Here is a 23,407-nt window from a genome sequence, read left to right on the forward strand (position 1 = left end):
CTGGGAGGCACGGCGCTGCAGAAGTAGCGGTGCAAGATGGCAGGTCCTGTACGCCGCCTGGGACATGCCCAGGTCACCCTGGGCAATTCAAGCGGTACCTACAAGTAGGTGCTGCCCGCGCGCGCGCAAGGAAAAGGGTAGGCGCACCGAAGGTACACATAGAGGAGCTAGTAGGGTTCCCAAGGTTGGTGGGCAAGGAAGGGACAACCCGCAGGGGTCTTCACCTTAATCCGCAAGGGGGAGAGGGGAGGAGAGTCCGCGGGCCAAGTAGGCCGGCCGCTCCTGCAGCACGCCCAAAGAGCTTGTGTGGGGCCGGCTGCTCGTCTGCGCTGTTGCTCCTTCGGCACAACCGTCCAAAGGTCCATCTCTCTGGCTGTCAGCAAGCTTGAGGCTGACTCACATGCGTGCTTGGCGGATCCGAGTCATATGGTGAGGCAACGCTTCTGTTGTCCTGTACAGGACACCTCATGTTGTTCCACAAACGTTCCTGACGACACATGCGAACACGGCAGCAGGCGCGGACTACCTTGCAGCATTTGGAGCACTCTCCAGCTGTGGGGTAACGCTGCTGAAAAAGACGTCACGGCGCGGCAGGGGCGGTGCTGGGCCTGCAAGTTGCCGGCGGGCGATATGCATATCTAGCGTAAAGTACCTGCTTGTACCTAGCTCCATCTATGAGCAACCAACACCACCAGCCTCCCTCATCCCGCTGTGCTGTCCTCAACAACTCCAAATGTCCTTTGCGGCCGAGTTGCACTTCGTCTGTCGGCATCGCTCCTGGTGCGACATTCGTCTGCGGCTCAGCAACTCCTGGACGGCGCAGCATCTGACTCCTGCTTGTCCACCACCCACCCGTCGCCATCTCTTCAAGCAGGCCCCCACGCCAAAGACGACACCATGGCCAACCTCATAAACCGGCACCCTGACCTCGCACTGCACCTCAGCGACCGCACCCTGACGCCCCTCGTCACATCAGCCCGCGACCAGCAGCAACACGATGCCCTCGCCTCGCTCTCCCACGCTGCTTTCCATGCCCACCAGACTGCCCAGCGTCTCGGCTTCGGCAAGCCAAAACGCATCATTGTCGAGCACGCCAACAATGGCCCGCTGGTCCTGCAGACGTTCGTAGCCGCCGAGCCTGTCAGGCAGCTGCCTCTCCCTGCCTCGCCGTCAGCACACAATTCCACTGCCGCCTCTGGCCTGATCACACCGCAGCACGGCGGACCAGCTGGTGGCCGCTCGCCAAATACCCACACCACAACCCCAAGCTCGCGCGGCACTTCGACCCCAGTAGCAGGCACATCGACCAATGGCGCTGTTGTTCCATTCGACTCTCCTGGCAGTGGCATTTCGCCGCGGCAAACACACCGGATTGCAACAGCTGGGGGTCTGGGGGATTACATTCAGCCTGGAGAGGGAGACGCGGGCACCATGCCAATACATCACGAGCTCACCCTCTCGATGCCTGGTCTCATTTCTATCGATGACGATGACGATCTTGACGAGGAGGAAGACGCAAACTCACCGCCAATGCTGCTAGGTATCGTGGTGGCGAGCTCAGCCGAATCAACATCGAATGCCAGACGTGCCGCAGCCGGACTCGAGCGTGTCGCCAGAATTGTGCAGGCGCAGTGGACAGAAGGCTGACCTCGGCGTTACAATCACTTTGACCTGCTGAACTGTACAGCATTGCGCTACACCATGCGGCACTACGCCACGTGCGGCGCTGTCCTGGCTGTGGAAATCCGCGCGTCTTGAGCATCGGCCCATCGGGACCAAAAGGTCGAAAGCCTTGTCCATGGCTGGGAGGCCCCCCGTTGGTGGCCTGTATGCCCAGCGACCTAGACGAAGCAAGTGCACTCAATCGTATGAACCGCGTATGAAGCTCTACGCGACCTGAACGACCATATGCAGGCACGAAACTTGCACATCACTTCCGGGAGAATGGTACTGGCTAATTGCTGAGTAATTAATGTCAGCTGAATCAAGTAGAGGCATTGAAGACATCCAGGATACCGGGTATGGACTGGAAGTACGGTTGGTCCACTACCCCGGATATCCAGTGGTGGCATTGTAAAATATAAAGACCCATATGAGCGGCTTTTCGCAGTCCTCACTACATGAATGCAAGTCATGACATCAATTTCGGAAAGCTACGTGTCTATCAAGCCCCGTAACCGTGAGAAGGGTTCCTTGACCCAAGGATATATCGCTCAAAATCTGTTCCTCTACTGTGACTTTCATTTTACTTCTTTTCTCGTTGGCCTTAGATCAGCTGCTGGAAAGCGCGGTTGATAGGGGAGCGAACGTTGGGGACATCCTTCCAGAAGTCGACGGTGGCGATGGCGCGCTTGGAGATGCCCTCGGGGGTGAACTCGAACTTCTGCAGTGGGTGTTAGTTGCATGACAATCTAGCATAGCGGGGATTTCGCGATAACTTGCCTTGTAGACGTCCTTGTAGGCACCAGAGGCACCGAAGCGGTTCAGTCCGAACTGCTCGTGGGTGTAACGCTCCCAGCCCATGGTGCTCATGACCTCAACCGACAGCGAGGGGATGCCGTCGGGCAGGACGCTGAGTCTGTACTCCTTGCTCTGAGTGTCGAAGACCTCGAAGCAGGGCATCGAAACGATACGAGCCTTGATGTTGTGCTTCTCGGCGAGCTCCTTGGCAGCGTCCACGCAGATGCACACCTCGGAACCAGTGGAGACAAGGGTGATCTGAGCACCCTCGACCTCATGGAGGACGTAACCACCCTTGATGACCTTGTCGATGGTCGAACCTTCCAGCTGGGGCAGGTTCTGGCGAGACAGAGCAATGATGCTGGGGGTGTGCTTGGAAGTCAGGGCGACATAGTAGGCGGCACTGGTCTCGTTGCCGTCGGCCGGACGCCAGACCATGCAGTTGGGAAGAGCACGGAAGTGCGCCAGAGTCTCGATAGGCTGGTGAGTAGGGCCGTCCTCGCCAAGACCAATAGAGTCGTGGGTGGCGACCCAGATGAGGCGGACCTGGGACAAAGCCGAAAGACGGACGGCTCCGGCAGCGTAGGAGACGAAGTTGAGGAAAGTACCCGAGTAAGGAATCAGGGTGCCGTACGCAGCAAGACCGTTCATGATGGCACCCATGGCGTGCTCACGGACACCGTAGCGGATGTAGCGACCAGCGTAGGTACCAAGGCCAGTGGACTCGGGCTGGAAGTCGGTGGCACCCTTCCAGCGAGTGAGGTTAGATCCCGTCAGATCAGCAGATCCACCAATCAGCTCAGGAATAGCGGCCTCGATCTTGGAGAGAACAGTTTCGGACAGCTTGCGAGAAGCGACGGCGGGGTCGGCAGGAGTGTAAGTGGGGAGGCTCTTCTCCCAGCCCTCAGGCAGGTCGCCCTTGAGTCTGCGCTGGAGGTCGGCGTGCTCCTTGGGGTACTTCTCGCCGTACTTGGCGAAGAGCTTGTTCCACTCCTCCTCAGCGGCGGCACCCTCGGCGGCGTGCTTGCTGTAGAGGTCATAGACCTCCTGGGGAACGACGAAGCTCTCCTCGGGGTTGAAGCCCCACTTCTGCTTGAGCTGCTTGATGTCGTCGGCCTTGAGAGGAGAGCCGTGGACACCGTGGGTGCCCTGCTGGAGAGAGCCGTAGCCAATGGTGGTGCGGAGGGCAATCAGGGTGGGCTTGTCCTTGGTCTCCTGACCAGCCTTGAGAGCCTTCTCGATCGACTCGAGGTCATTGTCGCCGTCGCCGACGTGCAGAACCTGCCAGCCGTAGGCCTCATACCGCTTAGCGACATCCTCGGTGAAGGCGCAAGCAGTGTCACCGTCAATAGTGATCTTGTTGTCGTCCCAGACAGCAATGAGGTTGCCAAGCTGGAGGTGGCCCGCGAGAGAGCAGGCCTCACTGGATACACCCTCCATCAAGCAGCCATCGCCGAGGAAGCAGTATGTGTAGTTGTCGATGAGGTTGAAGCCATCCTTGTTGAAGGTAGCGGCAGTGTGGGCCTGAGCAATGGCAAGACCGACAGCATTGCAGATACCCTGGCCGAGAGGACCAGTGGTAACCTCAATGCCAGGGGTGTCGTGGGCCTCGGGGTGTCCAGGAGTGATGCTGTCGACAGTCTGTGGCGGTGGTTTAGCAAGGAAGAATGCCTGGCTGAGGAACTGTTGGGACTTACGCGGAACTTCTTGAGATCATCGATCGACAGGTCGTAACCGAACATGTGGAGGAGAGCATACTGGAGCATGCAGCCGTGGCCGTTCCTACGGTGCGTCACCCAAATCAGTGTCTATGCTCTCTAAGCTAACGACGCGCCAGATCTGAGCTGGGGGAACTTACGAAAGGACGAAACGGTCACGGTTGAGCCATGAAGGGTTCTTGGGGTTGAACTTCATGAACTTGTTGAAGAGGACGTGAGCGACAGGAGCCATACCCCTAAGAATGACATTAGTACCGAGGTGGAACAATGAAGCTCGAGTAGCAGGCTAGACGTACATGGGCGCACCAGGGTGGCCAGAGTTGGAGTTGAAGGTGCCATCGGCCTAGAACTCATTGGATTAGCATCAATAATGTGAAATCTACGGCTTTGGTTTGTGGACGCCAAGTCTTGAAGAGCAATTGCTCCCAGAAACTCCCATCGTGGCCAGCTCGCGACGTGAAAGCGCGATGGCGGCGGGGTAGATTGACGGGGCGGGGGAGGGGGGAGCTGTGCGACTCAACAAGCAAGTAGCAGGAGGGGCTGCAAGTTGGGGAGAAGACGTACAGCAAGGATGCGGATCGAGTTGATCGCGCGGGTGTCCAAGTCAGTGTAGCCCATGATTGCGGTTGATCTGGAGTAGACTGCTGGGAGAATGAGTGGTAGAAGCGAGGAGTGGTTGAGGAGGGAGGGAGAGAGTTCGGAGGAGGAAGGAGGGTAGCTCAGCAACGGGAGGAAGTGGTGAGTTAAGGCGGTGGAAATTTCCCGCCAGGTACATCCGGCACCGGGTCCAGAGGAGGTCGAGTCCCGCTTCTTCCTTCCCACTGCTTCCGCGGCGGGCTCCTAACGCCAGAACTTTGCCTCGTAGTCCATTCAGTTCAGTCTTGGCTGCGGAGACCCTGCATACGTTGGTGCTGAGGTGCCTCGTCATGTTTCATGGTCGCGGCCTCGTGGTTGCGATAACATTCACTCTAGTCCACCTTCTTGGCTACGGGGACAAGTGCATCACCAGTGCACCGGAAGTTTCTATATACCACATCTCAACAGGCCGTCGCCAGCTCGCTGGGCGATCTACCCTAAGGTCTACAGGCAGCATGTCTGTTCCCGCTGTATACTCCCCGTGAAAAAGTCCTCCCGAGTCAGAGTTTCGTCAGTATATCAAGAACTCCCGGCTGTCTGTCCATGGAGCCTCGTGCTGGACGAAGCGGAGCAGATATCTCCCTGCCGGTGCTTCCGACCACTGGAGATTGGCTGCCAACATCACGATCTTTTCAATCTTCTGAACTTGTGAATCCACACGATGCCTCCTCCCATGTCCTCGAGCTTGGCTGCACAAAGGCTTCCGAGGGCTATCCTGGAGAAATTCGAGGTGGCCTGAAGCTCCAGACTGCCCAGGTGACTCGAAACGACGGCAGTCGCGGGCCCGGCGCTCGTGCGTGGCCGAAGCATCCACCTCAACCCCACCAAGCCGGTCCAAACAAAGCTCACGGCCCCATCAAAAGCGCTGAGCTCGCCACTGCATAACGTCAGTCTGCGCTGTTCCCTGCTCAGATTCTGCCGCATTCTGATGTCAGAGCAGCCGGCCCGTATCCACGACCGCGAGACCATTCGGCCCATTGTCACTCGGGCGCTTTGTCATCTTCTGCTCTGCTCTGGTCAGCGTTGGTTTCGTGCAGTTCACCATATACCAGGCCTGGCAGGCCAGGCAGAGTGCGTGGGGGTGCGGCACACCCAGGTCGTAACAAGTTCACGATGGCTGGCACATGGCAATTTAGCCGGCAGCGTGCCCCGCCGACATCATTGATCACTCAGCGAACGCCGCCTGTCTCCATAAGCACGCAGCCGGGGGCAGAGCAGATTCGAACAGAGCGCGCAGAGTTCCTTGGACGCCAGCGATAGCGTCTACCCACACCAACACGATGAGTATGGAGACCGAGAGGAGGTCTCAGTCAGCGCCAGGCAGGACGAGCGCCCACCCACCTCAGCTCCCTTTTGGTTCCCTGGTGCGATTGCCGAGACGCTTATAAGGTCCTTCCACCAGTCACGGACCGTGACCCCCGGCTGGCTCGCTGGCGGGACTATCTGGTCGGCCTGCAGGGATCGCCCGACAGAGAGGCCCTAGTCAATCAAGGGCTTCCGCCGCAACAACGTTGGTCTCTGGGGCGCCTCTGATTGGGTCGCCAAAACTATCGTGGGAAGCAGCAGTGGCGCACCTCCGACTTCGCCTGCATTGCACCGCAGTGCTGGCGCGCTTGTCCTTCGCTCCGTTTTAGTGCATGCTGGGTGTCCTCAACAAGCTGGCACTGCCAAGCACAATCCCTGCTTGAACCAGATCGAAGTCCCTGAATGCCGCGAGGCGAAAATGTATATAAGTCTTTTTCTCTTTGAGGCCATGGCATGGCTTGTGGCATGGCTTGGCCATACTTAGACTAGCATCTCGTCTGACCCGCTAGATCCGAGTACCAAATATCTTCATCGCATCGCATTGAGGCTTCTGCTCGATGGGGCCGGGTCCTAATCGACATGCTGCGATGCGTTTGGTCACTTTGTTCGAAACAGGATTCGTAAATCTTGATATTCCGCCATGGAGTTGACCGTTCTATATTTCCTGGTTGAGCAGTCTATAAATTGTCAAAGCAACATACCGAGTTGGAGCCTCGATTTCCAGTTGTACTGACCCTGCCTAGAGTTATGAGACTACCTTGGTGTCATCAGAGTACCAAACGAGGATGGAATCAACGCGATCGGGAACTGGCAATCATACAATGCAACGACTTCAATCAATCATTGACATCCATGTGATAATCTCCAAAGATTTAAGGCATCGATGTTCCCAATTAAAAAGGGAAAAGGTTTTTGGCAAGTTTCTCGTTTTATGCTTGAAGGTTTGCCCGTTCGGAGCTGATCCACTACGACGGTTTTGCATGCACCCGCAGAAAACAATGACAGGATTTGTGGAGGGGCACTTCCGACGACGATTTTGCTGGGCTGTATCATCAACTACCAAGAGCATACAATTATCTGTGAAAGACCACCCCGGCAAAGCGCTCAAATTGCTCGGCACTTCTGGGAAAACCTGGACAGAGAGCATGCCGCCAAAACAAGCGTCGTCGACGCAGAGGCGGATCAAGATAACCGCCTCGAAGCAGATTCGCAACCGGTCACGTCGGCAGCGCCAGGAGAAAGCGGCCGTTGGCAACGACGATGGCGGCTCCGGGACCGACACTGAAGGTGGTGATGACGATGCTGTCGACAGCGCCGCCGTCCAGGATGAGCAGCGGCACCAGCAGCGGCTCCTGGACATCTTCCGGGACTCTTTCAGGGCCAACCTCGAAGATGACGGCTTCACCACAGTCCTCCAGGAGATCAAACAGGCGCTTTACGAGCGGGAGTTTGAGCGCGCGTTCGCCGAGCCGCGTAATCTCGAAGTCTATGCTGCTCGGTGGAGTCCTACGAGGGCCTTGTGCTATGCTCGCATATTTGACGAGATCCGGGATGAACTCGAAGGGATGTTGCAGGGCACATTGGGCGAACCACACGAGTCTTCTGATGAGGCGGAAGATGACGCTGCAGCCGAGGAGGACCAAAAGAACAACACAGCGTACGACGATGACACCGCCGACGCAGGACTTGCTGCCCAAGCTCAAAATCTAGATATCACGAACGACGGCCAGGTCGACGAAGGAGACGAAAACTCAACGGCACCCGGAAGCCTGCCGCTGCGACTTCTCGCTATAGGTGGTGGAGCAGCCGAGCTCGTCGCGTTTGCCTCGCACGTATCCCGCCTCCCGGCAGACCAGTCCGGGCACGCCACATTACTAGATGTAGGCCCGTGGGGTGAAGTCGTCCAGACACTTCACAAGCAGGTGACGACACCGCCAGTTCTGTCCAAATATGCCAATGCGGCGGCAAAGGCTGCCAATGCAGCCCTGATAACACCTGCGGAGCGCTTCTCTTCCTCCTTTGTCCACAAGGATGTCCTCGACGTGGCCAGTTCGGCGGCGGACCTGCAGCAACTGCTCGCCCACAACGTTGGTCCCGACATCCAGGGGCCGCATTCTCCGGCTGCCGAGGTCGCGGAGCAGACTCCCCAATCTGTTGCTCCTCTTCCCACCTCGACTCCAGTCAAGACCACTGCCCAGCCTCTCCTGATCACGCTTCTCTTCACCCTCAACGAGTTGTACACAACCTCCGGCATCGGCAAGACGACCAAGTTCCTGCGCAATCTCACCGCCGTCGTGGTACCCGGCACGCTGCTCCTCGTGGTGGACAGCCCCGGCTCGTACTCGGAGGCCAGCGTCGGCAAGGAGGGCGCCAAGAAGAAGTATCCCATGCAGTGGCTCCTGGATCACACGCTACTGCACTCCTCGCAAGAGCGCAGTCGGCGCACGGTCAAGGACAAGGAAAAGGAGGTCGGGGTGGAGACGACACCGTTGCAGCAACAAAAGACGCGAGGTGTCGGCGGTGAGGAGGAGAAGCCACAGGAGCCGCAGAGTATACCGTCGTCTGAAGGGCCAGCCGCGGACGAGACAAACGAAGACGCTGGCGGCGGGCCTGCCAGGGAAGAGAGAAGAGAAGCAGACGAGGCCAAGAAAGTGGGTATCACTTGGGAGAAGATTGAAGAGCATTCGCATGATTCTGTCTGGTTCCGTATGCCAGAAGGACTGCGGTACCCGATTCCCCTTGAGAACATGCGGTACCAGATGCATATGTATCGAGCGGTCTAGGATAACGCAATATCTTTGGCAAACAGTCAAGACGGTGCTCTCAGGTCCATGAATCACAAGGCATGATCTACTGAAAATATGACCATGCATATATTGTCAGAAAGTGCACGAACTGATACTCACGAATCGGACTGCCGTTGATGAGGCGCCACACTTCCTCATCGCCGTCTATAGACCCCTTGCCATCGTTCCGGCAATCATTGTATTATTCCATGCGTGTATGAACCGTACCGTCAGAGCTATCGTCTACTTTCTCCGCGTCGCTGGGAAAGAACGAGTGACTGAGGCGCAATCCGCCGTATAAGAGCTGAGAAACTCTAGCCCTCCACTTTAAGACGCCCAAACTAACTTCTTGATTGAATGTCCCCACTGCTCGAGAATGCCGGTGCTCCGCTTAGCTTCGGCCAATGAAATGATGTCTCCACGCTCGATGATGCTCGGTCTATCGGCGTCAGATACTCTCTCCGTGGCGTGGCCAGCTGCTGCTTGGTCACTGTCCGTCGTCGAAGTGGTTTCCGTTCCACGAGACTGTTTGTACATGGGCTGGCTGAGGAAGACCTGCCGCTGAAGCTCGTTTGCGATTAGGTCGACAGTCTCTTTCTCGGATAGGATCTTCCCGCCGGAGCCGGTCGCGTTGTCGTTGAGACTGGTCTGTGCATAGAGAGCCTTCAGCGCAAGCTTGCGGGGAGGAGGCTTATCCTGCTGCTTCGAGCCGCCGGCAAGTGCAGAAAGGATGCCCTGGTTGAGTATACCGGAAGCCGAGGTTGAGGTGCTGGTCCCCTCGGCAGCTTGATCGACAGCAGATGACGACGCGTTCTCATTACCCGTACCAGGCTGCTGCTGTACATTGGACAACGATCTCGTATTGGTCCGAACGACATCTCGCGAGCCGGGCTGGTAAGTAACGACCAGGCCAAAGTTTTTATCCTCGTCCGCTTGTGTCGGGCTGATCGTGTTCGTGATGTAGGTGCCGACCTTGACGTTCAGCACGTGGTCCAGATCGACTCGTTCAAAGCTTGAGACCTTGTCCAGCTTCCAGTCAAAGCGACAAAGATACAGGGCAACATCGGTCAAGAGAATGACGACCTCTTCAAAGGGCAGCGTCTTGATGGTGTCAGGCTCGTGCGGGGTGAGAACTGTCCAACCACCAATAAAGTCCTCCTGGTGAGGATTCTCAATAGCAATCTTTTGCGATGTCTCGATAGCGTGTTCCCTCATCTTGGTCATGGATACGCCAGGGTCTTTGGTCATCATGTTGGCCTCGAACTCATCGAACACCAGCGAGCTAGCATACCCAAGCAAGAAGTCGATGGCAGCTTGACTGAAATAGTCGTTGACCATGCTGTATAGGTCTGTTAGCTCGGCTGCCCACATAACCTCTGCGTTCAAGGAGATAGCGCCACGTACCCATTGTAGAACCGCGTCAAGGACAAACCCAGATCATTGACCATGCCCCGATAGTCACGCTTTCGAGTCCGAGTATAGTCTCCCTTCATCGCAGCAGTTGATGCATACTGCTTCGAGATGGCGTCACCATTGTCAGCCCACAGTGTGTTGAACCAAGAATTCACCTGGTCCGTCTGACTAGACATGTCGAAGCCCTCCTCCTTTAGCTGCAGATCGAGCATATATTTGGCAAATGAGCTTTGGCATACGTTCGTGCGATCTAGGCAGTCCATGCAGTTCGTTCTTAGCACGCCTTTCTGCTTTGACGAGACCACACCGTTTTCCTCGCTCGTGCTGCCCATTTCTTCAATCTTGGCGCCTAGCTTGTCGATCAGAAGGCTGACATTCTCAAACTTCATGCCGCGGCACGCGGAATGAAAATCGAACCACTCAAAATGCAAAGACCCTCCTTTTTCTTTATTATACTGCTCAGCATTCTCTTCGTATTTGCTGCCAACAATCGACTCAACCCCGTGCTTCTCGACCAGATTCACCAGTACCAGAGAGCCGTAGGCCTTACCCAATCGATCGAAGTGCGTTGTGAAAGCCTTGAAATTGACCTCCGGTGAATGCTGAAGTACGGGCGTGGGCTTTAGGGAGTACGGCGACTGTGTGAAGAATAGGGGAATGCTGCCCCGGATCTGAACGAACGAGTGGATTCTCGAGGTCTTATCCCACGCGGGCGTGGACAAGATCTGCTCGGTCTCGACCGAGTTAGCAGTGTACCCTTCGTCGTCGATACCACGCCGCAGGTACCGAAGACCAGCTCGCTTGACCGCACGTCTGGAGATCACCGTGATTAGGAATTCCTTCTCGGACGCCCTACGTCCAGGGGTTGCGAGATCTTGCGGCGTCTCAGTTGTCGGTGTAGCATAATCGTTCAGTTCCAGAGATTCTTCCTGAGAGTCCTGCTGTGGCGGCTGCTTGTCAACAACAAACGTTCGTTGGCCCACAAAGCCCTGCATGACTGGGAGCATAAGATGATCGTCGTTGCTCGCGAACGGCTGTAGGAGGTGTCGATTCCAAAAGACGGTTGGATCAGCAGTCTTGTGCAATGGGCCGGGAGGAGTACCAGGAGTATGAGCGCTCGCGAGGCTATGTGTGATGTCTAGGTCGTATGAAAAATAGAAACTTCTCGAGGTGCCAAACCAAATGTGCGCCATGCGGAGAAGCTTCGGCATGAGCGACTCTCCGGCCGTAGGCGCAGGAGGCTTCTCGACGTCCTCAGATACGACAGCCTTTCCAAGCACCTTGTCGTCAACTGTGTCTGGCTGGGTTGCGGTGCGTTTTGCGTCGGTGCTATCTTCGTTCCTCACTTGTTCGGTTCTTGTTACGCCGGGGTTGCGCTGCTGGCCCATCATCCAGCCTTTGTTGCTAAACCACTTCTGGGCAAATCGACCGTAGCTCCCTTTCCTCTGGAATACATCCTCGGCCACACTGCTGGTCCTGATGTGCCGATCATCACTCTTGCCGGCATCTTCAGTGTCGCTGAATACCCCAGGATCATCGGATACATCGTCACGTCCACGTGCAGACGCGGCATCGACCTCGCTATCCGTGTCGCTGTCAGCGCCGGTAGAGGCCTTGTCAGCTGCCGCACGACGAAGCTGTGATGCAGTATGTCTGATGGCGTCGCTCGCCTCGTTTTGGCTGGTGCAAGGTGTGAGGGCGACGTCAGTGACGACATAGATTGGAAAGCCCCTGACGTTGGCAATTTCCTCGCGACCAGTGATTGTGATCAGATAGCTGAGGCGGGAGACGGTGAACAAGCCTAGATGCCACCAGTAGTCAGCGAGTGAGCGGAGGCTCGAAAAACCCTGCCTCGAAATCGAGATTGTCACGACCAAGCCAAGCTCTCACCTATAACGCCAAAGGCCTCGAACGAGGAGTTTGGCCGGGTCGTATCCGGGATCAAGTCCCTGCCTCCAGAGGATACCGTCGCATCACCGTACTTGATCTTGGTTGCACGCTGGCCTTTGCCAGTCAGCGGCTGTATCACCAGACCATCGACAGCAGCGAATATGAGAAGCTTGCGGGTGAGAGCTGGCATTGTTGCTCCGAGCGCTGTAGAATACCGGGCCGTGTCGACCAGTTTCTCCGGCGCGCTCTAGTTACGAGAGCAGCAAGTCAAGACCGCGGCAGGGCCCCACACCACCCAAGGTTGTAGATCTTTCGAGATTGGGAGTACTTTGTGTCAAACTAGAAATTGCGACAATGGCTGGTGTCTTTGACGTGGAGGATGAGTTGGGCTTGTGACAGTCACAGCTCCGTCTGTTGGTGAAGCTCTGTGTGACGGTGACATGGTGGGGTCCAGGGTGATGTCGTCACAGGACCCTCGGGCAGAAGCTGCATGCAGGACAAGGGCGGGCCACTCCTTGCATGCGATTCGAGGAACCACACCACCCTCATTCAAATAGCCACCAAATATAGCCTGATTGAACACTAAACCTCGTGGTGGCCATCCTCTGTGGAGCTCCCGATGTCTCGACAATATGTACGCCCGGGGGAGGACCGCTCTGGAACAAAACAGGTCTCCAAGGTATGGCTAACACGCGATGGCAACGCCCTGCCTGTTGATTGGAATGCTTGCGGAAGATAGGACCCGATGCCTTACACAACACTGAAGCTGTTGTTTTCTACGGCGCAGCTGATTGTGCATGTGGTTCTACGTACTGTGAGTAGGTCTGTCGAACTTTTCTTCCTGGTCGCTACTTTCAGACATCAGAGTTAGCGACCTACGCTTATTTATTGTAATCTTCAGGTGGCTGGAGAACCAAAGCAATTTTCTTTTTGTCCCGAGCGGCTGCGGAACTAATGACAGCAAAACTAGGCACAAAGACACTCAATTTCACAGCAAGTCACAAAGGAGAGACTCAGAAGGGTCATTCAAATTCTGATCGTATTTCCTATCGTTGAATTAGACATTCTAAACCATTCCAAGATGGCCCGTCACTTTCTACCAAGCGCAAATCCATTGTGTGCAGGTCGTTGCCGGTGTTCCAGGCGACGATCCCGAGCATGTGGACGTCTGCTTAGATCATGAGGCGCTCGACCTTGTCCTTGAGGCTGCGGATCTGGTTCATAAGGTCCGAGGCCTCGTTGGTGGTGATGGAGGCGGCGATGACGGCGCGAGAGACACCGCAGGCACGGCCGAGGGCGATCTTGGAGGGAACGTAGACGTAAGGGACGTTCTTGTCCTCGGAGAGCAGGGGAAGGTGGAGAAGAATAGCGAGAGGCTGAGTGTCGGCAGCGAGGACGATGACCTCCGAGATACCACGGTTGAGGGTCTTGGTGCACTCGTTGGCGCCCTTCTTGAGCTGGCGGTAGTCTGCAGAGTGAGCGTGCATGTTAGCTTGGCAATTACTCCAGGACCTGCAATTTGCGCAAGAGACGGGACTTACGGCTAGCCTGCTGGACAAGGTCGAGGATCTCCTGGGAAAGCTGGGCATCCGCGAGGGGCCACGCGGCGCTCTGGTTCTGGTCGGCCATTGTGATGGTGATAGGAGTCTGAGGATGCCGGACGGGATGTTTGATCGTGAGCGAAGATGAACGAATAACACAGGGTTCCTTGCGTTGGCTCGCCCTGGGCAGTACTGCTGGTCGCAAAGGTCGGATATGCTTGGTTGTGAAAAGTAGCACAGGAGATTCTGAGATCGGAGCTCCCAAACTTTTTTCTGCCCGGCCGTAGATGGATGGGCATGACCCACTTCGATAATTTTGGTCGCAACAACAGCCAATCAGCGGTGGTCGCAGCTAGCACGATAACGGCGCTTGCCAATCGCGACGGCTAAAGCAGTGCACTCTGGAGGACGAGTTCCTGATTTGCGAAATGGTCCAGTCACAACTATCGTTGGCATGAGTACTGAGCTTCATAAGTTTTATATAGCTGCCATGATCAAGGTGTTGAAGTCTCGAGTATTTCAGGCGGTGACAGATGCGCATTCATCGAGCAGTCTGAGCCTCATTCTAGCCTTGACGGTCACCAGCAGCTGTCAGCCGGGCATCAGCCGCCAGGACCGACAACCTTGCAGGTTGGCAGCAGGCCAGGGGAAGTTATCTGGACAGTGCGTAGCTGACACGGCCTGCAGCCTGCACTGTGAAAGCAACACTGTGCCAACACTGGTGGAGACTACCGCGGTCGTGGCGCGAGTGGGAAGCAATGACCTAATGTGCAGCTGCAGCGTACAGCTCCAAGCACAGGCCGCCTCCTGGGTAGCCAGCCACGCCCCCAATCAGAGGGCATTTAGCTCGCAAACCTGCAGCGCCTCGTAGCGACACCTTGCTCGACCTCTAACCTGCCACTGACACCTCCCAGTCATTCATCACCACCACGACCGCATTCCGCGCAAACTTCCATTCTCGACATCCGCCTCATCCGCGCTGTCCGCCGACTTCCAGTCCTCCATCTTCATCGACCCTCCACGTCGCGCTTTCAAGCTCCTCACCCTCACCATGTCTGACTCTGCTTTCACAGAGGCCTGGTACGTAATCAACCTGCCCTACTTCTGCGCCGTCGTCATCTGCCTTTGCCGAGCTTCAGCCTTCGTCTCAAGCTGAGGCTCGATCTTCGCCATGTATCTTTCACGACGGCTGGCTGGGATAAGGCATCCCCTCCTTTCTTAATGACAATGTGCTGACCTCTTCTCTCCCCGTACAGCCCGGTCTACGCGGTTAGTCTCCCTCCCAAACTCCGTCAAGATCACGACATCTGAGATACGCGAATCAGTCTCATTGCATCGGTCGCCGCCGATCTAGAGTGGCCGTTGGCCAATGATACTATCGCCGCGTCCTCGATGTCACGTTTCTCCTCGAATCATAGCTGACTCTCGCCATAGCCGTTCTTCGGTGCCATGGGCTGCACAGCCGCCATCGTCTTCACCTGCCTCGGCGCCTCGTACGGTACTGCCAAGTCCGGCGTTGGTATCGCCGCCATGGGTGTCCTGAGACCTGATCTCATTGTCAAGAGTATGCCTACACCCATGATCCTTCATTCTGAGCTATCAAACTGACGACCTTGATAGACATTGTTCCCGTCATTATGGCTGGTATCATCGGCATTTACGGTCTCGTCGTTTCCGTCCTGATCTCGGACGGTCTCAAGCAGCGCCTCCCTCTCTACACTGGTTTCATTCAACTCGGTGCCGGTCTTGCCGTCGGCCTTGCCGGTATGGCCGCTGGTTTCGCCATCGGCATTGTCGGTGACGCTGGTGTCAGAGGCACTGCGCAACAGCCCAGACTCTTCGTCGGCATGATTCTTATTCTCATTTTCGCTGAAGTCCTGGGTCTCTACGGTCTGATTGTCGCCCTGCTCATGAACTCGAAGGCGACCTCTGACACCAGCTGCTAAGCGATCTGCTTGGCAATCTCGAAGCGACGGAGTAACTCGTACCATCTACACGGCTAACGACGACTTGACAAGCAACGCGTTGTTGACCGGTACGAGAGCTTGCGTGCTTCGAACACGACGAGTCGAGCCTGCGAAGCTACTAGGTCCACCTAGCTGATTTGGGGGCTCGACTAAACGATGGATTCCCACAGGCATGGGTGGCTGGCAGACTGTCCCATGCGGAGTACAAGAATGCATCCTGGGATTGGATGTTTCGTGTCTAATGATTGGCAAAAATCTCATGTGTACTAGTGCTGCTGCATCATAACTGTTTCTGCTTCAAGACGACTTCCTCATGATAGACTATCAGGGTTGGGGAGGGCTGTACTTTAGGCTTGCAATTCCAAGTTGACTCATTTCCCTCGAACTGCGCGTTGAGTGAGGCATGGTTGGTCGCGCGAGCGTTGACTCTGAATCCGGACCCTCGGAAGGTCTTGGAATGTGTACATGAGGCAGGTGCTGATTCGTCCCGGACGACATGTAGGAAACACACTGCTGCATGGCAAGTGAGACACTACCGCCCGCATGACATGGTGGCTGATTCCCCATGTATCGCGCAGATCGCAACAGCCCAGGTATACAGACAGATATGCTGCAGGCTTCCCGGCTGGCGGGTAGGCGCTCTCGCCGTCGCGGTACGCCGTTCACGGACCAGTGAATGAACGTCCTTGCGATCAATGCATGCCGGAAACACGAGCAGGTTCACTTGGAGAACGCTCGTTCAGACAAGCATGCAGCAAGAGAAGCAGCAAGCAAGCAAGCAGAATTTCGTGGCTGATCCTACCGACAAAAAGTCGCGAGAGAGAGAGAGAGAGAGAGAGAGAGAGAGAGAGAGAGAGAGAGAGAGAGAGAGAGAGCAACATGTCCTTGAAACCCCCAAATTGCGCTCGTGCAACCTGGACGAGATACACATGTTCGCTTGCAAGGATGGTGACGACCAAGGATACTGTCGCTGGTCATGATATGTTTGAGTGAGCTTGAAGGTGCTGTTGCTGGCCTCAAAGATGGCCGTACAAGCAGATCAGCTATTCCTCCAGACCAGACCAGCGACTAGAAGTATTAGAAAGCCAGAAGAAAAAAGTTCTGTCCTGCGTACTGATTGGGTCGCCGGAGAGCATTGCATATCTGTCAAAGTCAAATGATTTGGAACATTCCCGCTATGTCAAGAACAGAGAGTTATATATATGTAGAGAACACACTCAACAAAACACAAACCACTTCTCTGGCAATATCAACCACGAATCAGCAGTTGTACCTCCAGAGCGCTGGGTACAGTTCCCGCGCCCTGGTGCCTCGATTCTCCTCTTCACTACGTCTAATCAGTGTAGTCCCCCTTGACGCCAATCATGCCCGCGCTCTGTCCAGTGCGCCTCCTCCGGCCCGCAACCTCGCCTGCCCACTGGCTGAAGGTGAAGCACCAATGGCCGGCGACAAGGACACCGCTGATGAGATTGATCACCTTGATGACGAACCCGAAGAACCCCGCACGGCGCTCCTCAATGGTCAGGAGGATCGGCTCAATGTCGTACTTGAAGAAAAGGCCCGGCACGGTGCGCTCGCCGACCTCATGGGATTGCTCGGTCACGGCGTACTGGTTGGTGAAGATTGTGTTGCGCTTCGAGGTGCCCATGCTGTATACCGTGGGGACGACAGACATGAAGTACTGGAACTTGTGGAAGTGTGCGGCGGCGACGTTGACAGTGCGGTCGAGAGGGTTGACGAGCGAGGGGTAGAAGGGGCCGAAGGACAGCTCGTTGACAATGTGGGAGAAGTTGAAGTCTGAAGTTTGCTGGTGTCAGTTTCTCAGGCTTCAAACGGACTGAAAGGTAAGAAGCGAGCGCTCGCTCCCCCGGGCAGACATACTCTTGTGGTCCAAATGCTCTCCAAACTCAAAATACCCGTGACCACGAGCAGTGATGTGAAAGTCTCCCTGGACTTTGTTGAGGTCGAGGCTTCCGTAGATACGGCACGAGTCGCCCTGGCCGCCCTTGAGCTTCGGCGTCTTGGCCCACTTGGCCCTCTTTTTCCCCTGGTGGACGATGTCGTGGACGTGCTCCTCGCCAAAGCCCTCGTCGTGCCAGCCAGCGCCGGTGACGGCACGGCCATTGGCATCGGCGGACAGTTTGTGAATGCCTGTGTGGTCTGCCCACTGGGTCCAGAGGGTCGCGTCCTCGCGCAGCTTGGTATCGGCAAAGATGCGATCGCCCGCGGCATCCTGTACATTGACGTCGAGGTCCTTACATTGCATGTGCACCACAATGTCGAGGTTGATCTGCATCTCGTGCCCGACGCCCTTCTCTACAGCGAAAGTGTGGTTTTCCTCGCCCTGCCACCAGCGTCCGAGCTCCGTCCACAGGAGGACCAGCGATATCACACTCATGACGACCGTCCACTTGCCACCGTCCGATGTCCGCGTGACATATTGAGGTTTTGATTTGGCTGCGAGAGAGGAACGAGACTGTTAGCATGGGCGCATTCGCTGATCGAGTGTATCGAGTCTGGCGAGGAGCGCAGCTGCATCCGCAGACAATGGAGGACATACGAAAAGCATCAAAAGCGCGCACGAAGCCGCCCACCTCGGGCTCGTCGCCGTAGCTGCGCTTCTCGTCGTAACCGTTCATCATGGCGAAGTCGTGGCTCGTGCCGAGCTCTGGCTCCCGGAAAATGCTCGGCCTGTGCGCCCAGTGCGGCAGGACGTATATTGCGCTTCCGTCGACTCAAGCAACCATCACCGCCGTATGTTGGTGGAACCGCAGAGCTCGTTGTGTTATGTGGGATCTGTCGATGGGCTCGGGCAGGAAGCACGAGGCTGGATAAGCGTATGGATTCGGCGTCCTGTGCGCGCAGCGCTATGCCTGTTTGCCGAGTGAACAGCAGACCAGGCTATTCCGCCGTGATGTAGCGAGGAGTGAAATGTTGGGCAGGGAGCGAATTGAGCGTGTTGTCTCGCCGCGCTGGTGGTGTTTGTTCGTGGTCGAGGCTTCCCTGGTGATGCGGTACACGGCCGTAGCTAAGGCAGGTACACTCTAAAGGATAAGAGGACAACTTGCACCAACGCCTGCGACAAAGTCAGGGTCTCGCTGCTGCTCCGCTCCGGGCTGCGGGGGCCGCTGCTCCGCCGCGCCATCTCGGCGCGTGTCTCTAAGGCACATGCAGCCGCCATGGCTGTGGGCCCCTCCATCCGTCCAACAACTAATTAATAGGCCATGCCCCAGCGCTGGAACCGCAGGGCTGATCACAAAGTCACTGTAATTGCAAGTCAAGACAAGCCGTCGTTCACAACCGAGTCACGCACCGATGCCACTAGATCGGCACCGGGTCGCACAAGCTGGGAGGTGCTCTGGCACACAACACGGCTCGACGCCATCTAATATTCTGGCACAAATTTGAATTCCATGCTAGTATCAAGATAATGAGTGTGGCGGTTTTGGGAGTCAGCTGCATATCAGTCTGGGAAAGGCAAGTGTTACTCGTAGACAGCCCAAAGAAAAATCAAACGAAGCATGAGCCCCAAATGACGACAAACTTTGTGAAAATCCAAACCCACTTGCATCGAGTGCACGGATGGGCACGCCATAGTACACGTAAGCTCACATCAATGCCTCCATTCCCGGACGTGGCGCCGCGATCACTTACGGCTCGACGCCGATCTGTGCTGCTCAGTGAGGTATTCCTCGTCCGACGCATCCAGAATGTCGTACTCCTCGTCAGTCATGAAACCGTCGTCAGAGTCGTTGGCCCAGTTATCAGCATCGGCACAATCCTCAAAGTCTTCCTCGGCACGGTCCAAGGCGGGGAGGCTGGCGGTCTCCGTAGCAGTCTCTGTCTGCGTCTCAGTCTCGGCTCTGTTGTCCTGGATGATGCTCGCAGATGGAGACTCGTGCTCGAGCTTGGGAATGATCATTTGGCTCCTGACGGCCTCGTCTGCCTGCACCTCCGCAGGCTTCTTCACGACAACATCGCACCAAAGCTTGTGGCCGAACTTGTGGCCGTCGCTGGTTGTAAGGCGCCAGTAAGATATAACCTTGCCCTCTCTATCAGGTGTGCGCAGCATCACGGAAAACGAGATCTCCTGGCCAGGTGCGACAGTCGTCGGGACCACGTTGGACTCGGAGGCCGACACAAGCTCGTTGAGTCCCGCAGGGTGGTGGGGATCGATTGCACCCATGTAATCACCACCAACAAACTTGACAGCACAGCCAGCGGGCCATGCCGTGGAGCCCTCGTTCCGAAGGGTCCAGGTCTGCTCAAAGATGTGGTTGGGTGGGAAAGTGGTGCCATCAGCCACGGTATCCCTTTGGAAGGTGGCAACCAAAGAGGCGTCACCGGCTGGCTCGTCCTTGGCAGTCGATGCGATGAGCTGCTCAACCTTGGGAGCCTCGACAGGGGCCGACTCTGTCGGCTTCACATCGACCACAGTTTGCACTGGAGAGGCGGCGATGCTGTCGCGGGTTGATGTTGCAGGAGCCGCCGCTGGGACCATTGGTTGACGTCTGCTGCGGCGGTCACCCATAGGGGGAAGGCGCTGACCGTCCTCGTGCTCGCCAAGCGTAGTCACACTCACGTGACGAACCGGAGTGCGGAACTTGATGAGGGGGTGAGTCTTATTGTGTTCGTTGGCAGGGCTGGCCTCACAGTTGGCGCAGAAGTCAGTGTCGTGGCAGACAGCACACTTGTATCGGTCACCGACAATGTAATGCGTGGTACCACCATTGGCTGTGCAAAGAGGCCCATCGCATCGGATTCCATAATGAGTTGCACTCTGGCTTTGGCGAGTGGCAGGGTGGATCAGTGCTTCGTAGAGTGGAACGAAGCGGTGGTTTGGGTGAATGAGAGCAGCGCTCTGTACACATTCAGAGCAGTAGTCCCAGTCTGGGCAGTCGAGGCACTTGTGACGAACACCACGCACATAGCGCTCACAGCCATCGCAAATCGCGTTGTGGAGCACGTTGCGGCCGGCAGCGAGGCGAGTCGAGACGGCCTGATCAAAGGCAGTGCCCTTAACAGCGGCGCTGAAGGTGTGCTTGGGATGATGGCCGTGCTGATCTGTCACAAAGCAAGCCTTGCAAAGATCAAAGTCGTCGCACGTGTTGCAGTGGACGAAGTTTTGCTCGGGGAACTCTTGCACACAGCTATTGCACGTGCGAGCATTGTAGGCGGTGCTCCAGGTGGGAGCTGAGCTCACACGGCAGGTGGCCGCCTCGAGTGGCCGAATCGGAAGGTCCATGATGGAGGGAACCGCGGCGGTGGGCACGGCAGCTGGGGCAGCCACGGGGACCTTCTTGGTTGTCAGGATGCGAGCAGTAGTGCTTTGCGTGATCTCGCCATCCTTGATTGTTCTCTTAATCAACCAGTGGCTGTCATCGTTGCATGTAATGCCAGAGTTGACACATTCTTGGCAAAGATCGAAGTCACCATCATCGCACTTCGAGCAGTGGAAGTGGGCATCAGGCACTGCCTTGTCGCATTTGTTGCAGCAGACAGTGAAAGGGCGCTTGGAGAAGGTAAAGGCGGGGAGATAGGGCACGGCCGTCTCCTGCAGGGTTTCCTGTGAGGCTTCAGAGGTCAAGGAAACCTGCGAAGGCGCCTCGGTAGTAAGAACAAGCGCGGCTGGCTCGGCCATGGCGAGCGTCGAGGTCGATGGAGAGACCTGTCACAGAAATTAGCATGCTGAAGCTTGGAATGCGAAGTCCTTCACAAGGCGCTGGATTATGTCGGAACTGATACAAGAGCAGAAATGATGGACTGTGAAAGAAATCGGCCGAACTCACCAGTTGTGGCTCGCTATGAGCTGAGTGCTCACCATCGACGTCGTCCTCAACTGTCGCGGGCTGCGGGATGACGGACGAAGGGCTCGACTGCGGAGTGGTTACACGCAGCTTGAGCTTGTGCTTGGCCTTGGCAGCACGGAAGAGCTGCTTGTAGACCTGGATGTTGTCTCTTTCTACCGTCACAAATGCGGCGGCCGAGTCGGAGTATCGCTCGATCAAAGCGCTGGTGTCCGGGGCGATTTGGAGGAAGTCGCGAATCTGGCAAGATGATGTCAGTCTCGTGATCGGTCGGAGGGACTGACTCGCGGATCCCTGTGGACGAGCGTCATGGCAAACGCAAATCCTCCAGTGATGGAGATGTGATGTTGCCAACATGCAGAAATGGCAAAAGACTCGGGTGGGAGAGAAGAGGTACTGACCTTGTCCTCGAGGGAGACCATGGTCAGGTCACGCAGAGGGAGCTTGAAGCGCTTGGCGGACCCATTGTGGTTGACCTTCAAGGTGATGAGAGTGTCGAGGGAGGTTGTGGTTGGTGCGGCGGCCATGATGGCGACAGGCGGGTGCTGCCAGCGACGTCTAGTCAGCCGGCTGTGCTCTGCAACACGGGACTGGCGATGCAGGAAGGGGGAAGGATGATGTGAAGGATGGATGATAAGAGATGGAGTGGAGGAAGGCAGAGATGATGATGGCGCTGATAGCCCCGAGGCCTAGGATGTGAGGTGGGCGACGGGTCCAAGTCGATGGATGGGGGAGGTGGAGACGCTCGTGCAGCGAGTGACTGCCTACCCAGTGGGGATGACGGGGCCAGCGGGGGTGCCTGCTGGATGGAGCTGGCTATCTAGCTGCTCTGGCCACCGCCAGTCTGGGAAACGGAGCTCGAGACTGTGACCCGGCGCCGTCCGCCCAAGGACGGACTGTATCAGAGCGCAGGGCTGTTGTGTGATTGGATGCCAAAGAGCTCATCTCGAGCCCCCGACTGGTCGGCAACCCGAAGCTCTCCTCGCTGCGGCGAACTGTCTAGGACTGGGGAGGATCTGCCTCGCGAGGCTGGTGTCGCAAACTCACCTTCTACTTTGGAAGTTGTAGGCTTTTGGGCCGTGGCCACAGCTCACCACCGCGTTGAGGACTTGTATGATCAAGAACAACGTGACGAGAGTCGCGAGGCTCTCTTGGCCAGGCACGGCGCACAAAGCAGGGGAGCGGAGTGCTGCACCTCGAAGAGCGGTGATGCCGATGCAGGTGGCGGTAGGACAGGCTCTGAGCACGCGAGATGTCTGAGTACGGCTCACTCACTGTGCAGGACTCCGTGGCAAAGGGCGCATTGGGACAAGCAAACCTTGGTGATTTTGACACTAGTAGATACAAACGATGGAGGTCCTGCACCAGCTGACTCGGGTCAAGGTTGCCTCGGTCACGGCCTGAGGCACGCCTGCACTCTTGGGCCTCAGCTTGATTCTAAAGCCCGTGCCGCTGGCCAGGAGGCGAGACAGCCCATCCCCAGGCAGAAACAGGCGTACGAAACAGCACGGGTGGCGGCGTAGCCTGGCCCTGGCACAACGAATTTGGATAGAGTATTTACGGCGACTACGTGCTGGCCCCGATCTATCACAAGAGCTGCACGTCAAGGCGGGTTGATCTCCAGATCTGAATGCTCGGTCGATGTCCGACATAGAGCCTCGCGACACAACGCCTGGCAACATTGACATGTGCCTGGTGTACTCAATAGCCGTTGGACATAGCGTCGTCGACCTCGTGCTGCTGGGAAGCCGACACCAGCGATCATGATAGCCTCATGGACTATCCTTGCTTGACTGGCCTTCGCCGTGGAGCCTCCTGGCTCCCTAGCGGCCTCGAGAGAGCGAACAGACTTCTCTCGCAGGGCCATCTCAACCCAACCACTCA

General features: G+C 56.6%; 8 protein-coding genes across 8 annotated transcripts; 3 read left to right on the forward strand and 5 right to left on the reverse strand.

Annotated features, from left to right (window-relative positions):
* Positions 1 to 897: 897 nt before the first annotated feature.
* Positions 898 to 1,647, forward strand: B0I36DRAFT_352087 (uncharacterized protein; the record flags this gene model as incomplete). Its single annotated transcript, XM_046157079.1, has 1 exon — positions 898 to 1,647. One exon carries the CDS (start codon positions 898 to 900, stop codon positions 1,645 to 1,647), a length of 750 nt encoding a protein of 249 aa, XP_046009405.1.
* A 309-nt stretch (positions 1,648 to 1,956) lies between these two features.
* Positions 1,957 to 4,903, reverse strand: B0I36DRAFT_154999 (transketolase). The gene is made up of 6 exons (XM_046148581.1): positions 4,743 to 4,903; positions 4,475 to 4,521; positions 4,319 to 4,414; positions 4,158 to 4,242; positions 2,443 to 4,101; positions 1,957 to 2,383 (listed from the first exon to the last, which is right to left on the reverse strand). Exons 1-6 carry the CDS (start codon positions 4,794 to 4,796, stop codon positions 2,267 to 2,269), a joined length of 2,058 nt encoding a protein of 685 aa, XP_046009406.1. The 5' UTR covers positions 4,797 to 4,903; the 3' UTR covers positions 1,957 to 2,266.
* A 2,139-nt stretch (positions 4,904 to 7,042) lies between these two features.
* On the forward strand, positions 7,043 to 9,069 carry B0I36DRAFT_330072 (uncharacterized protein). Its single transcript, XM_046154794.1, has one exon. It carries the CDS (start codon positions 7,100 to 7,102, stop codon positions 8,900 to 8,902), a length of 1,803 nt encoding a protein of 600 aa, XP_046009407.1. The 5' UTR covers positions 7,043 to 7,099; the 3' UTR covers positions 8,903 to 9,069.
* On the reverse strand, positions 8,980 to 12,636 carry B0I36DRAFT_330073 (SacI homology domain-containing protein). Its single transcript, XM_046154795.1, has 3 exons — positions 12,209 to 12,636; positions 10,310 to 12,119; positions 8,980 to 10,244 (listed from the first exon to the last, which is right to left on the reverse strand). Exons 1-3 carry the CDS (start codon positions 12,396 to 12,398, stop codon positions 9,233 to 9,235), a joined length of 3,012 nt encoding a protein of 1,003 aa, XP_046009408.1. The 5' UTR covers positions 12,399 to 12,636; the 3' UTR covers positions 8,980 to 9,232.
* A 579-nt stretch (positions 12,637 to 13,215) lies between these two features.
* Positions 13,216 to 13,997, reverse strand: B0I36DRAFT_293975 (putative 13 kDa ribonucleoprotein-associated protein). Its single transcript, XM_046151812.1, has 2 exons — positions 13,750 to 13,997; positions 13,216 to 13,676 (listed from the first exon to the last, which is right to left on the reverse strand). Exons 1-2 carry the CDS (start codon positions 13,835 to 13,837, stop codon positions 13,381 to 13,383), a joined length of 384 nt encoding a protein of 127 aa, XP_046009409.1. The 5' UTR covers positions 13,838 to 13,997; the 3' UTR covers positions 13,216 to 13,380.
* Positions 13,998 to 14,637: 640 nt separating this feature from the next.
* Positions 14,638 to 16,102, forward strand: B0I36DRAFT_330077 (vacuolar ATP synthase 16 kDa proteolipid subunit). The gene is made up of 4 exons (XM_046154796.1): positions 14,638 to 14,829; positions 15,006 to 15,018; positions 15,184 to 15,313; positions 15,370 to 16,102. Exons 1-4 carry the CDS (start codon positions 14,801 to 14,803, stop codon positions 15,693 to 15,695), a joined length of 498 nt encoding a protein of 165 aa, XP_046009410.1. The 5' UTR covers positions 14,638 to 14,800; the 3' UTR covers positions 15,696 to 16,102.
* Positions 16,103 to 17,049: 947 nt separating this feature from the next.
* Positions 17,050 to 18,358, reverse strand: B0I36DRAFT_248916 (endoplasmic reticulum vesicle transporter-domain-containing protein; the record flags this gene model as incomplete). The annotated part of the gene is made up of 3 exons (XM_046150423.1): positions 17,050 to 17,513; positions 17,598 to 18,173; positions 18,277 to 18,358. 3 exons carry the CDS (start codon positions 18,356 to 18,358, stop codon positions 17,050 to 17,052), a joined length of 1,122 nt encoding a protein of 373 aa, XP_046009411.1.
* A 924-nt stretch (positions 18,359 to 19,282) lies between these two features.
* On the reverse strand, positions 19,283 to 22,238 carry B0I36DRAFT_155084 (uncharacterized protein). Its single transcript, XM_046148582.1, has 3 exons — positions 21,925 to 22,238; positions 21,506 to 21,763; positions 19,283 to 21,384 (listed from the first exon to the last, which is right to left on the reverse strand). The coding sequence occupies exons 1-3, from the start codon at positions 22,048 to 22,050 to the stop codon at positions 19,363 to 19,365; spliced, it is 2,406 nt and encodes an 801-aa protein (XP_046009412.1). The 5' UTR covers positions 22,051 to 22,238; the 3' UTR covers positions 19,283 to 19,362.
* Between the last annotated feature and the right edge of the window lie 1,169 nt (positions 22,239 to 23,407).

The sequence above is a fragment of the Microdochium trichocladiopsis genome (genome assembly GCF_020744255.1).
Source record: "Microdochium trichocladiopsis strain MPI-CAGE-CH-0230 chromosome Unknown B0I36scaffold_8, whole genome shotgun sequence".
Taxonomy (NCBI): Eukaryota; Fungi; Ascomycota; class Sordariomycetes; order Xylariales; family Microdochiaceae; genus Microdochium; species Microdochium trichocladiopsis.

Excerpts from the sequence above, each read along its gene's own strand:
- B0I36DRAFT_330072 (XM_046154794.1), top strand. The coding sequence starts at position 7,100 with ATGCACCCGCAGAAAACAATGACAGGATTTGTGGAGGGGCACTTCCGA.
- B0I36DRAFT_155084 (XM_046148582.1), bottom strand. The coding sequence starts at position 22,050 with ATGGCCGCCGCACCAACCACAACCTCCCTCGACACTCTCATCACCTTG. Across the intron at positions 21,764-21,924 it reads TGGTCTCCCTCGAGGACAAG|ATTCGCGACTTCCTCCAAAT; the intron begins GTCAGTACCTCT and ends TCATCTTGCCAG. Across the intron at positions 21,385-21,505 it reads CTCATAGCGAGCCACAACTG|GTCTCTCCATCGACCTCGAC; the intron begins GTGAGTTCGGCC and ends TTTCTGTGACAG.
- B0I36DRAFT_154999 (XM_046148581.1), bottom strand. The coding sequence starts at position 4,796 with ATGGGCTACACTGACTTGGACACCCGCGCGATCAACTCGATCCGCATC. Across the intron at positions 4,102-4,157 it reads ATGATCTCAAGAAGTTCCGC|ACTGTCGACAGCATCACTCC; the intron begins GTAAGTCCCAAC and ends CCACCGCCACAG. Across the intron at positions 2,384-2,442 it reads CCTACAAGGACGTCTACAAG|AAGTTCGAGTTCACCCCCGA; the intron begins GCAAGTTATCGC and ends CACCCACTGCAG.
- B0I36DRAFT_330073 (XM_046154795.1), bottom strand. The coding sequence starts at position 12,398 with ATGCCAGCTCTCACCCGCAAGCTTCTCATATTCGCTGCTGTCGATGGT. Across the intron at positions 12,120-12,208 it reads CGAGGCCTTTGGCGTTATAG|GCTTGTTCACCGTCTCCCGC; the intron begins GTGAGAGCTTGG and ends GGTGGCATCTAG. Across the intron at positions 10,245-10,309 it reads TTGACGCGGTTCTACAATGG|CATGGTCAACGACTATTTCA; the intron begins GTACGTGGCGCT and ends AGACCTATACAG.
- B0I36DRAFT_330077 (XM_046154796.1), top strand. The coding sequence starts at position 14,801 with ATGTCTGACTCTGCTTTCACAGAGGCCTG. Across the intron at positions 15,314-15,369 it reads ACCTGATCTCATTGTCAAGA|ACATTGTTCCCGTCATTATG; the intron begins GTATGCCTACAC and ends CGACCTTGATAG.
- B0I36DRAFT_293975 (XM_046151812.1), bottom strand. The coding sequence starts at position 13,837 with ATGGCCGACCAGAACCAGAGCGCCGCGTGGCCCCTCGCGGATGCCCAG. Across the intron at positions 13,677-13,749 it reads CCTTGTCCAGCAGGCTAGCC|ACTACCGCCAGCTCAAGAAG; the intron begins GTAAGTCCCGTC and ends CTCACTCTGCAG.